General features: G+C 38.2%; 1 protein-coding gene across 1 annotated transcript; it reads left to right on the top strand.

Annotated features, from left to right (window-relative positions):
- The first annotated feature begins 854 nt into the window (after positions 1-854).
- Positions 855-7,803, top strand: ttpal (alpha tocopherol transfer protein like). Its single transcript, XM_022763234.1, has 6 exons — positions 855-999; positions 2,981-3,203; positions 4,080-4,323; positions 4,526-4,719; positions 5,090-5,200; positions 5,887-7,803. The coding sequence occupies exons 2-6, from the start codon at positions 2,994-2,996 to the stop codon at positions 6,163-6,165; spliced, it is 1,038 nt and encodes a 345-aa protein (XP_022618955.1). The 5' UTR covers positions 855-999; positions 2,981-2,993; the 3' UTR covers positions 6,166-7,803.
- The last annotated feature ends 3,046 nt before the right edge of the window (positions 7,804-10,849 follow it).

Raw genomic sequence — 10,849 nt, 5'->3', positions numbered from 1 at the left:
AGATGTCCCAAGTTTGTTGGCTTGTGACCTATTATTAAAAATCAGTATCTAGTCAGGGCCTCTTGTCATGTTTCAGATGTATGAGTTGTTAGCAGTGAGCGATTGTTGCAGTTGATGGACTAGGCTAAAATACCTAACTTTATATGAAGTAATTCAAACTAGCTCCAAATCAACCAGCTACAGTAAAACAGTAAAATGCCGTTTACACATTGGTGTAAACAATCTAATAATATATCAGGCACAGAGGACATCTTAGTGCAGAACGAGTGCTTTTAATTTACTTTACAGAAGTATTATAAACAAAACTACATTTTGTTTATAATACTTCTGTACATTTACCTAAGTAGGATTTTGAGTTCATGCCTTTTACTTGCACTGGAGTATGTTCATATCGTTGTTAGTTCTTCTACTCAAGCAAACGTGTTGTGGTAAATACAGGCCTGATGCATATCAGTAATTAATAAAACTTGAAGAAGTGCGGAAATTCTATCTATGCTGGTTTAGAAGATGTGAGATTCAGGTGCATTGAAGACGTGAGAGATAATTTGACAAATTGTAAACTTTGATGTGTAAGCGTGTGTTAGCAAGTAAAATTGTGGCACGTTAATTGGTCATTTGTGAAATAAACAGTTTTGGAGACCTAGTTTTTGAAGTAAAAACAGCCATGAAAAACAATTTTTGTCAATACTAATTTGATTTTGAGTATGCTATATATCGTGTTTTGCTACTTCCCCAGTTTTAGTGAAGGCATCACAGCCTCAAAACAACACACGCTCACCTCCATCATAGCGCACCACGTGTTTCAAATGGACCAATGAGAGAGCGTCATTTCTCTACCCGGAAAAGGAATTTTCCTGACAGGTTCGGCTGTGATTTTTTTTATCGCTGTGGTTCTTGGTCGTTGCGGCAGTTTTTTAAGCATTTTTATCGTTTGCCAATGGATGCTCATAAAAGGCGTCTACCTCTGTCCTAGAAGGTTCCTGCTAAACGCATTTCCGGGTTGGTATTCAGTCATCATTCTGAGTTTGGTTCTGTCGCAGCGGTTATGTTGAGGGTCAGGTTGAAATATCCAGACTGACTCACTGCTGAGTAAACGCAAACAGTGAGCTTGTTAACGCTGCTGTGGTTTTGTAGGTAATTCTCATACTCTCCCCGCTTTAGGGAACGTTTTACGTCCAATATCTGTTGACCATTTCAGGTAATGTGGTATTAATGGATGTAAACTATGCAGTGGTGGAATGTAACTAAGTGCATTTACTTCAACACTTTCCTAAGGTACAGTTTTGAGGAGCTTGAACTATACTACAGTATTTTTGTGTTGCCAGATTATTCTCCTTGGGGATCCTAGGGCAAAAATTTGTTGTTGGACCCCTATGGACCCCCCTACACATGGGAGTTTCATCATTCCCGGATACCCAGAAACCAACCAGTACTCTAGAGTTCAAATTGTTAATGTAATAATCGATCAGTAGATTGACAGATGTTTAAGTTTCTTGTCTAGGTTTCTTGGTTTTCTATGATTGAACTTTTGAGGCTTTTGACAAAACAAAGCAACTACATCTCAGGGAATAATGATTGTAATTTTTATACACAGTTGATTATTAAAAAAATATTGTCAGAGGTAATGATAATGAAAATAATTGTTGGTTGCAGCTTAACAGTTAGACTGTGATGGAATAATACTACCCTACCCGAGGTTCTCTATGGGTTTTGGGATTTTGTTTTGTGCTTTTCTGCCATATGGACATTCATATAAACAAACAGTCTCATTCTTGCTCAAAGGAAAACTGTACTGTATATACTAGTAACATTTAAAGTAGGACAGAGTAGCACAATACCACCATACCTGAGGTTTCCTGTGAGTTAATTACTTGACACAGAAAAAAATGAAATTTGAAAAGTTTGTTTGATTAAACAAACTTTATAAGAAATGAAGGCAGTATGAACTGGAGACAAAGTCCCTTTTCAAAACCGGGCCCACAGGCTGGACGATCCATCAGAGTTGATATTTTACTTCACTGGTGCAAATTTCTAACAAATCCAGCCATGTCTACTCCACAACATTTTGGAGGCAAATAATGTACTTTCAACTCCATTGCATTTATCTGACAGCTTTAGTGACTTCACAGATTCAGATTGTTAATACATACATACATACATGCATACATACATACATACATACATACATAATGTATTATTATAAATTAAGCTACTCAGCATTATATAAAGTAGTTAGTCCCACCTTTACCAGCTGCAACATCAGTCATGCTTACAAATTCATGTGTCAATAATTAGAAACCACTACTGTGAAAAAAGCTAATGTAATGTAAGGTGATGTGACCTCCCTTTCCCTTTAAAACTTCACCAGCCCTCCTTGGTAAACTTACACACAGCTTTTTGTCATAGAGGTTGTTCCAGCATCTTGGAGAACTTGCCACAGTTCTTCTGTGGATTCAGGCTGTTTCAGCATCTTCTGTCTCTTCATGTTACTGATTTTGGTTCAACCTACTTGTTATGTTGTTGTTCATTAGTACCTGTTTGATACAATAGTTTAACCATGTACTGGGCTATATCCCTACAAATACCCTTTTCCAGTTTTTAACTCGAGAATGGTCTGTCTGTTATTTTCTTTAACAGCATATAAATGTCTCACTGGAATATTTCACATTTGCAGAAGTCATGTTTGGAAATCTAAAATATGATATTTCCTGTTGACACACTAATGGACACTTAACGCAGAAGATATAAAGTAACCATTTAGGAGAACTGTAGTTGTGAAAGTGCCTAAAACCTTTGCACAGTGCTGCATATTATTTTGAGCTGTCCCCTTTAATGAGTACTTTTCTTTTTTTCTTCAAGTATATTTTGAGTTTAGTACATCTGTACTTTAACTTATGTTGAATGCATGAGTTTTACTTAGTTCTGTCTAAGCTTTAGTGTTTACACAGCGTCTCTGATGTCTCTTGTGTGTTGCTGTCAGTCTCAGTCAGTCCATGGCCGATCAGCATGAGTCCATCGATCTCAGGTCTCCTCCAGTGGACCCATCAGCAGCTGCAGGACACAGCTGGTTCCCAGGACCCCCTCCGCCCATGTATTCCTGCACCCTGACCCCTGAACTGGTGGCCAAGGCACGGGAGGAGCTCCAGGAGAAACCAGAGTGGCGTCTCCGGGATGTACAAGCACTGAGAGACATGATATTGAAGGTTTTGTTTAGTGCTTTTTTGCCTTATTGAGATTTTTATAAGCATAAACAGTATCATTCCTGCTTACAGGAAAACTGTGCTGGATATGTCGGTAACATTTAAAGGAGGACAGATCATCTTGGTAGAAAAAATCCAGGAAATTAGTGGACTTTGTCCCTATATCCCCCAAAAATGAATAATGAATTTAAAGTAATGAAAGTTGGCATTGAATGCTTAGTGCATGCATTGACCTATTTACCAGACCACATTTATTTGACAACCTCACTTATAACGATTGTTGAATTTATCATAAAAAACATATGATCAGTTTATAAAATATGATGCATTATTATAAATTAAAGGCCCTGTACACTGACACAGGTGCCTGCTCAGGTTGGAGATGAGAAGAAGATAATCAGGTTGGATACACAATAAGAAGTAAGAAAAATATAGAATATCTCCAGACTTCTGCTTTTAAAGCCACTTGACTCTATATTCATATAGTGTATTAAATCATTTTGATTCTACTGATTAATGAATGGCTCATTTCACTTCTTTCTATTTCAATTTTATTGGTATAGCACCAAATCATAACAAACATTATCTCAAGGCACTTGACAGGGTAAGGTCAAGACCTTTCTTTATTATAGAGAGAAACCCAACAGTTCCCATAATGAGCAGCACTTGGGGGAAAAACTCCCATTTAACGGGAAGAAATGTCCAACAGAACCGGACTCCGTGTGGGCGGCCGTCTGCCTCGACCGGTCTGGTTCTTAATAATATTGCCATTATTTTGTCATGTTTTATATTGTTTGATCGCATGCCAACTTGTGTTGTCCTAGTTTGTGTCATGTTACCAGCAATGTATTCAATGAAGTCTTGATTTTCCACCTGCAGGAACAGCCCAATCTCAGAACGAGGCTAGACGACGCCTTCCTCCTACGCTTCCTGCGGGCCAGGAAGTTTGACTACGACCGTGCCCTGCAGCTGCTGCTCAATTACCACGCAGGCCGTAAAGCCTGGCCTGAGGTCTTCCAGGACCTGAAGCCATCCACGGTGAAGCACGTCCTGGACCTGGGCTTTCTCACGGTGCTGCCACAGCCGGACCCCAACGGAAGATACATCCTCTGTCTCCGGCCAGGTTGGCGTTTGCTTCATTTTCATTGAAGAATTTTGCAATGACTCAACCATTCTGTAATTATTGTTTTCAATTCAGCTGTAACGTTACTCCATGGAGTTCATTTTTTGAATTCTCTCTATGACTAATTGCCAGTTACTGACAGTTCTTCCAGTATGTGCTTTAGTCATGTTTTGCAATTACTCAGCTCAATCTTCTTTTACAGGAAAATGGAAACCAAATGATTATCCATTTGTTGACAATGTGAGAGCCATATATCTGACTCTGGAGAAGCTCATCCAGCCAGAGGAGACACAGGTGAACGGTATCGTCATCTTAGCCGACTACACCGGAGTGGGGATGTCACAAGCCTCCAATCCAGGCCCGTTTCTTGCCAAAAAAGTTGTGAGCATCCTCCAGGTAAGAACTCTTAACATCTGATGATAAAGAGCATCTGTATTGTCTGACAGAAATATAACGTCATATGATCAGTTTGAATTTAATATATATATATATATATATATTTAAGTTGGCAAAAACTACTTTTTTACTTGAATGCAAACGTAGCATTTACTCAAAATGTTATTTTATTTTTTAATGACACAGCAGTAAATATGACACAAGAAAAAACATTGTCATTTACAACAATGGCTCTTCAGCATTGCCTGTTGAGTTTCGTCGTGATGTCAGAGTGTGTAATATTTACATGAGCACACAAAACACACGTGAAAACGCTTTAAAAGGACCAGCTGTGACTGTTCTGAATGCACTTTTCTGTTCTAATTCACAGGATGGGTTTCCAATCAGAATCAAGGCCGTTAACATAATTAACGAGCCCAGGATTTTCAAAGGCATCTTTGCTATAATTAAGCCGTTTCTGAAGGAGAAGATGGCAGAGAGGGTAACTATTGTCCTGGAATTGTCTCTGACTCTTTTGTTTTAAACAAAGGCTTGTTTTGAATCGTGTGCCTCCCTTTTATCCTCAGCCAGTGCTCCAAAATAATAGTCTATTTGCATCTGTGGAAAATGGAAGGCCAAGCGTTTTCTTTTCAGGGGAAAGAACCAACAGAAACACCAACCCCATATTTTCTAAAATGACACAAAAGGGATTGCTTTGTTCATTTAAAAATGCAATAACTGACTCTTTTCTTAATTTGGGTTTAACAGAAACAAGCTGTAAACACAACAGTGACATGTTATCACCTTTTAAGTTGGTAAGGCAAACTTGTTATCATGCCGAGCAACATTAGCATTCATTTAGAGTTGTGTTTCTGGCCATTTGGTAAGTTTAAGTTCAACATTCACTTTACTTTTAGCTCTGGTTTGAGCTCCAACACCTCCTGAGTGAAATATCTGGCTCTTTAGCTGCTAGCTGCTCCAGTATGTTCACAAGCTATCTGCTAATGCTAATGGTTAGTGAGTGAACCAACAGTAAAGTAGGTGGCTGTAAAACCAAAACAAAGAGCTGAAGGAAGCTTTAAAGCTCAGTAGAGCTGAGGAACTGCAGAGTTGGGTGATAATTCATTATCAAGTGTCACCTTCCATTTCATGAAGCTGGCGTGGTGTGTTTGCTGTCTCCTCGAACAGTACATCCTCCATGGCTCAGACCTGCGCTCCCTGCACCGGAACATCCCCCGGTCTGTCCTGCCAGAGGAGTATGGGGGGACCGCGGGCCAGCTGGACATGTGCGCGTGGTCGAGATTGCTGCTGGACTGCGAGGAGGAGTTCATAGTGGAGTTTTGCCAGCCAGATCCACTAGAGGGCGTGGTGCTCCCAGACTCCATGCTGTTTGACGGAGAGCAGGGCAGTGGGCAGGACGACGACAGCTTCAGGGGGCTGCGCTCCCAACTTTACTACTGTTACTGATGCACACCGTAGACGTGTAGACTCCCATCACTGAGAGGACATTTCCTGTTTCATTTGAAACATATGTGTAGACTTTTACAGGGCAAGTTGCCAATATTATACATGATTTATTTTACTAACAAAGCAGCACTATGTTAGGCAGATCTGTCTTATCTAATTTACACATAGCCCAGCATTCAATCATGGTTCGAAGGCAGCTGCAGACTCAGGCAAAGAGGCTTCAGACATGAGCCGATGCATGTTTAAACATAATTGGTGGACTTGAATTTATTTACAGTATTTGCAGTAAAAGTCAGGTGCTCATATGTACATTGAACGAGGTTTTGCTTGATGTAAACATTCCTCCTGTTCATACTATCTTCCTAATGTGCTTCCAGTGGAAGAGACGGGGGACAAAAATGTTTTTAGCTGAAGCTGTTATGAGGCCTCAGCACCAGTCAGCCAAATTAAATGGGCTTCCACAAAGGTTACTGTCTTTGTAGTACAAGATTCCTTATTTATGTTCTTAGCTGTTCACCAGCTCGGCACAGACACGCTCTCCAGGCAAACACAAAGAGGGGATTTGGAACTAAAAACACTTATTTTTGAGACTGCAGAAACCTCATATTAGCTTCAGCTGAACTACTGAGCGGAAATGCATTTTTGCAATGTGGACTGTGGATTTTGTCCCCCGTCTATCCCACTGGGAGCACATTAGAAGGGGGATCTCTTATCGGTCTTATAGCAAGCAAAAAAAAAAGTGTTTTAATGTACAAAATGGGCATGAGTGCTGTTTCAGGACAGACATGACAGACAAAAATGTGAACCTATCCATTAATGTTTTCAACTGAGGCAGAATTCTAAAAACAGCTTCTCAATCTCACATCTCCTCAGTTTGTTTAGCATCTGCAAACAGGCAGTTATAGACTGGCCATTAGTGCTCTGTCTGCATGGTTACGTCACCCCTCAACTGATAAAAATAAAAAATGGAGACAGTTTTTGTGCTGCTAACCATCTAATGCATTGCCTTAAACTGTTGTTAATCAGTAGATCCTCCTAGGGAAGCATCATAAGTCATGTTGGATGTGTGTGTACCAAAGCAATATTTGTTTTTATTTTCATCAGGGCTTGTTTTACATAAGGCTGGATGTTCTTGATTGTTAGTTAAGTGGAAGTAGATGGAGAAATAGTAATGTCATAGATTTACCAGTAAATGTTTTTGTTCAGTATCTAACTCATACACAGAATCTGAGGGCCTTTGTTTAGCTGATGCTTTAGTTTTCTCTCGCTTGAAGAGGATTATTTTTCTAAGTTCAGATAATCTGCCTTATGTTTTTTTGGTTAACCTTTTTTGACCTGTTTGCCTGTGTTTCATCACGCAGTCTTAACACAGGGCCATTACTGATCACAGGAGTCACATTGGGGGAAAGAACATTCAGTCCTGACTCTATACACATCTGGTTTGCCAAATTTTACACCAGGCCATGTACAGAAATGTGCAATAATATTGGATCTGTTTTCATGTGGTATAGCCTGAAGCTAACTTGAATCGTTTTGGTCAGTCTTTTATATTTTTATTTGAAGCATGTCTGTGACTATAAGCTGTATTGTGTTGTAGAAAATTTATTGTTGGTAGCATAGACAGTAAAGTAAAACTCAAACTGATAAAAGTGCTATTTGTGTCTTTGTTTGTGCTGCGGATGCTGTTGTTGGCAGGGGATGGTGGTTTGCTGCAGGCTCTGGGGAAGTTGTGGGTATTTTCACAACATAATTGCAGCTGACTTGAACAGCGTTTCCCAAACTGGGCTCATGGGCCCCCAGAGACTTCAGGAATACATGTGGTGGAAGAAGTACTGACTTTTTACTTCAGTAGTAATACCACAGTGTAAAAGTACTCAAAGTAGAAGTCATAAAAGCGTAATGTGCTTTAATATAAAAGTACTTCTTATGCCCTTTCTGATTATGTCAATATATAAACTATTACAGAAGCATTAACATTAAGGTTGCAGCTTGTTAAAGTGGAGCAAAGTTTAGTTATTAATGTTACTATACATTAACATTACTGTTGAATCTATAGCAATGTATCATTTTATAAAATTATATGATTTGTAAAATCGTAATCTGCAAAAAAATAGTAATGATAGGTGTCAGGCATCTGGGGAATGTAAGGAAATATAATAACTCATGTACTTTGATACTTTAAACTTAAACTCAACCAGATTCAGAGGGAAATATACTTTTCACTCATATGTTTTGGCAGCTTCAGTGACTTTTCACATTGATCATTTCAATAAAAGGAACATATGTTAAGGTTATAAAAAAACAAAACAATGCATTGTTAAATACTAAAAAGGTTCTGCCAACCAGTTGTTGGCTTATGACCTCTTGTAAAACTGGAACCCATTGATACAATTCAGATGTTTTGGGTGTTTGTTGTTCCATCACAGACACATTTGTCCTCTAAACTCCGCAGATAGTTTCATTTAAACAACAGTTTGAGACCCAAAGAGATAAAATGATCCAATATTTCAGAAAACTGAACAAAACAACAACATAGAAACACATTTGTTTAGCTAAACTTTGTTTTTCTTCTCATTTAATCGTTTAATTTAATTCATCCCGTGGCCACTCAGATACTTTAGAGGGGACTGGACTGAACTAGCAGTGTACACATTAGTTAAAACTAGCTCCACCTGCTCCAGCAACAACAGTAATACATACATATTGATGCATCAGTGTTAACAATATAATAATGTAACAGCTATATCACTCACAGGGACAATTTCTCTGCAGAACAAAAACTTTTGACACTTAGGACTTTAAATGCAGGAGTTTTATAAATTGTCGTATTGGTGCTTTTACTTGTAAAGGATGTGAGTACGTCTCCTTCCATCACTACTGTTGATAACATTTATGTAGTAGAATAAAAAAATACAACATTCCCTTTATATTGTCATGTTGAAGTATAAAGTACATCCAAATTAAAATGCATGTAAACTTCAGCTTTACTTAAATTCCATATATAGATTTTAAACATACTTTGTTCATTTCCACAACTGGAGAAATTGGTGTTATTATTACATTTTTGTGCAACGAAAAAAAGCAATGATTCTGAAACTATAACAGATCCTATCGATGGAATAACCGAGTGCTCCTCAGCATCTGTGGGTGGACCACATGTATGTGGCATGTTAACATTAGGAAAACTTTGTGTGATGAGATGAGCCCATACACTTTAAATTTTCATTAGGTCATTAGTTTGCTTGGCATGAAGGTCGGAGCTCTGGTGACCTTGACTGGATTAAAATCAACTCGTTCAAAATACTGCAAGACATCAAATTAGAAAATACTCCTAAAAGAAAACATGTATCTATATGTACTTTAAACAATGTTGAGTTGTGTCTTACAGTCAAGATTAAAATAGTTTTGGCATGTGACTCTGCTGGTTGGATGCTGGATCGCTGCCATCTGGAAGACTTACTCAGAGCTCATTAATTTGTTCTGTCTCTTTCATGAGATTTTGACTCTTATTTTAACTGCACACAGCCTACATTGTTGGATATTGTTGGTTTTCTGTTACCATGACATTCATTCAGTGAACACAACTGTTGTGTGCTGTACACTCATATAGTAGGAGTTCAGGACAAAATGAAAATGAAAACAGGCAGATCAGTTAAAGAAGCTCTCCTCTGATTTTACGCCTGAACCTCAGTTTAATTATCGTACAGTTTTTTGCTAGAAGAGTTTTTAATGATTCTGAAAACACCTTCAGATCAGCGACTGTTGTTAAACAAAAGGTTGTATGTACGTATGTATATATATGTGTTTATTTTGTCTGACCAACAGTCAGACAATTGAGCCCCACATATAAGCACCTTTTCATTTCATCAGTGATGTATTGTTTGAGGCCTCTTACACTCACCTGGCAGTTTATCAGGAACACCTTGTTAAAACAAATACAGTCTAATGCAACAGTCCTGCAATAAATCCTCCTTCATGAAGGTGACAATGTTCACTTTGTGTTGAAACTGTTTTGAAAGAGGTGCTGATGCAACTTTATTGTCCTGTTGTAGGCTCGTCTGTGGTGCTGTTGAACCATGTTGCATTATAATAAAACGGTGTTTCTTTTATTTTGTCCACCCTGTTATTTATCAGTGAGGGTGGGCTGACTAACACAAATACCTCTCTGTATAATGTAGTTTATTATAGTATAGTTTAATGCAGTTTCAACAAAAAATGCAGATTATAACCTTCATGAAGGAGGCTACTGCACAGTGCCCCCAAAAAACAGATTTACTCTACGTCATTTATGTCTGCATAATGTGATTAATCACAAATTTGAACCACTTAAAGTTCAATATCAGCTCTGATTGGTCGTCCATCCTGTGTCACATGGCCTTGACTTGTGGAATGACTTGTCAAAATTAATGGTTCCATTTTTTTTCTCTGTATCTCAGTTAAAACCTACAGAAAAGTTGTTTTATTCCATCACAAGAGACGTGTAAGGTTGCAGCCAGTGATTATTTTCATCATTAACACTCCTTACAATTACTTTCTTTAATAATTAATGAATAGTTTAGTGTAGAAAAAGATAGAAGAGAGCAAAAACTTCATATCTTAAGTGAACACATTCAGATGAGTCACAGTCAAAAACACAAATATGTTGACTTTGCTTCAAAAAAATAAAAATAAAATAAGAAGTTAG

The sequence above is a fragment of the Seriola dumerili genome, unplaced genomic scaffold (assembly GCF_002260705.1).
Source record: "Seriola dumerili isolate Sdu_G_001 unplaced genomic scaffold, Sdu_1.0 BDQW01000468.1, whole genome shotgun sequence".
Taxonomy (NCBI): domain Eukaryota; kingdom Metazoa; phylum Chordata; class Actinopteri; order Carangiformes; family Carangidae; genus Seriola; species Seriola dumerili.
The sequence above is the reverse complement of the archived record's forward strand: the minus strand, read 5'-3'. Positions and strand labels throughout refer to the sequence as shown.

Coding starts and splice junctions, on each gene's coding strand:
- ttpal (XM_022763234.1), top strand. CDS start 2,994: ATGGCCGATCAGCATGAGTCCATCGATCTCAGGTCTCCTCCAGTGGAC. Junction 4,324..4,525: donor CATCCTCTGTCTCCGGCCAG/GTTGGCGTTTGC, acceptor CTTCTTTTACAG/GAAAATGGAAACCAAATGAT. Junction 4,720..5,089: donor AAGTTGTGAGCATCCTCCAG/GTAAGAACTCTT, acceptor TCTAATTCACAG/GATGGGTTTCCAATCAGAAT.